Source organism: Clinocottus analis, unplaced genomic scaffold (genome assembly GCF_023055335.1).
Source record: "Clinocottus analis isolate CAN_PGR_092001 unplaced genomic scaffold, fCliAna1.0.p SCAF_14, whole genome shotgun sequence".
Classification (NCBI taxonomy): domain Eukaryota; kingdom Metazoa; phylum Chordata; class Actinopteri; order Perciformes; family Cottidae; genus Clinocottus; species Clinocottus analis.
Window position 1 is genome coordinate 17893072 of NW_027175865.1, and position 2185 is coordinate 17895256.

At 41.8% G+C, this 2185-nt stretch overlaps 1 protein-coding gene across 1 annotated transcript in view; it reads right to left on the bottom strand.

Annotated features, from left to right (window-relative positions):
• Positions 1–1620, bottom strand: part of LOC137784818 (visinin-like) — a 3351-nt gene extending 1731 nt beyond the window's left edge. Inside the window, exon 1 of the mRNA XM_068575759.1 lies at positions 1240–1620. Within this exon, the coding sequence (XP_068431860.1) occupies positions 1240–1620 (381 nt within the window). The remainder of the gene's footprint in view (positions 1–1239) is intronic.
• Positions 1621–2185: the final 565 nt, after the last annotated feature.

Here is a 2185-nt window from a genome sequence, read left to right on the forward strand (position 1 = left end):
TCAGTGAGTCAGTGTCAGACTGACAAAACATCGGAGCGAGAACGGGAAAATAAGTTCCTCAGTTAAATCCTTCAAAGTCGTCAGTGAGAAAATGGCCACGACATTTCATTTTTGTGCATGTCATGAGAGCAGTACTGTTCATAAAATGAATTTAACACAATGTGATTGTTTTCTCTCTAAAATCTAATTATGAGAAAGGCATGAAAGTCAGGTATGTTTAATCAGCCAATTAACCTGTGTGTTCACTTTATAGCTGACAATTCAAAGGTTTTAATGTTGAAATGTGTCATAATATTTATTATTCACTGTAATGTTAAGTTCAGCTAAATTGCCAATATTGTTGCAGCATGGGAGAGTCCCAAAGCGCCCTGTATGCAGATGATACTCTTATCCATACTTCATTAGTTATATTTCTCTTGATCCAAAATAATTAGAGTTAGATGAGAACAGTTACCGGTCCACTTTTCTTTCTCTTATATCTATTTTTAAATATATCCTCCTATTATCACTCCAAAGCCCTCTGTAGGCTTAGCCCTTAAACTGTTTATCAGCATCAATCAATCATTAAGTCTAATCTTATGTCTTCAGTTACCTAACAAGGGTTATACCAGGAGATGCCGAATAGATTTCAATACTGCAGCTAATCCTGGTGACAGAGAAGTCAGTGCTTTCATTTCATAGGAATTAAATAAGGACAAAAAATGAGACGCTACTTTAAAAACAGTTACACCCAATTAAAGCAACATCTTTCTATAAGATCATGCTTTAACAGTACACGCTCTTCTTGTCATCTCCAGGTGTCTTCACACCTTCCTTCAGGTAACAGACGGTGGGCTTCCTCACCTTCGTCCATCTATTTCCCTCACTTTTCATCAACGTCTCACCTACAAATCAGTTTCGCGGTCCATTCCACCAAAGTTTTTTTTTTTTTTAACACTTTACACTCTTGAGATGTACAGAGTATCCTTCTCCCACTTAAACACAGTTCTTAACACTGGTGTGATCTGCAAAACCTGCCACTGGCTGGCGTTTGTCTGCAGGCCACTAACCGATAAAGTAGAGAACAGTCTAATATCAACCGCTATGCAGATGACACTGTTGTTTGACTCAAAGTACTCAAAGTACTAAACTGTTCCTTCCTGCAGTTCCTTCAACATCTGGACGCCAAACAGTGAGGAAACTCCAAGAACTCGTTGTCTGCAGGGCTACTAACACCACTTACGTTTCTCTGAGACTCACCGTACAGATTTCCTTGACTTCTGACTTGGTGATATATCCGTTCTTGTCCACGTCGAACAGCGAGAAGGCCCACTCCAGTTTCCTGGTGGTCTTGCCTGTTGATGTCATGTGGAGAGCGATGATGTACTCCTTGAAGTCCAGTGTGCCGTCGTCGTTTGTGTCAAAGGAGCGGAAGACATGTTGGGAGTACGTTTGGGCGTCGCTTTCGGGGAAGAACTTGCTGTAGATGTTCTGAAACTCTACTTTTGAGATGCGCCCCGATGGACACTGCCTCTTGAAGTTTTCGTACCACTGGGCGATCTCAACCTCCGAGAACTTGGTGTTGAGTTTCAGGTCCTCCAGAATCTCCTTTGACACAGCGCCACTCTTGGTGTTACCCATTGTTGATGGTGTTGGGGATGTTTTACAGTTATTTATAAGCGAGAACGTGTGCTCTTCTAGAGCAATTAACACACACGGCTTCTACCGAGGGAGTTGCCTCCTCTACCCTGTCAAGTGGTAAACAGAAGAGTATCTAGAGTATCCTTCTTGATCCTGGCCGTGGCCTTCAGTTCAGTCCACGGAAAGAGATGCTGTGAAAAGAGCAGAAGCGGCTTGGTAAGCTCATTAAGCCAATCAACCGTCAGTAATACCAGCAAGAGGTGTCACGGACAAGGTGCAACCCAGGTCAGGGCTGGGACGCTTGTTTATTGACATGTAAAGGGTGGCGCCTCAGACACTTTCACAATCCTCTACCCCTTTGCTATTTTAAAACTATCAGACTGCATTATGGTACAGATTCTTAGCGAAGTGAAACTCTATAAACCAGTTAATTATGTCGGCCCACATAAGATGGTTGCTACACTTAAAGTCTGTCAGAATCCAAAATGAAACTAAAATACTTATACGTACTTATTTTTTAAAAGTAAACTGATCTGTCCTGTCCCTCTTAGTGAAGTTGATCAGA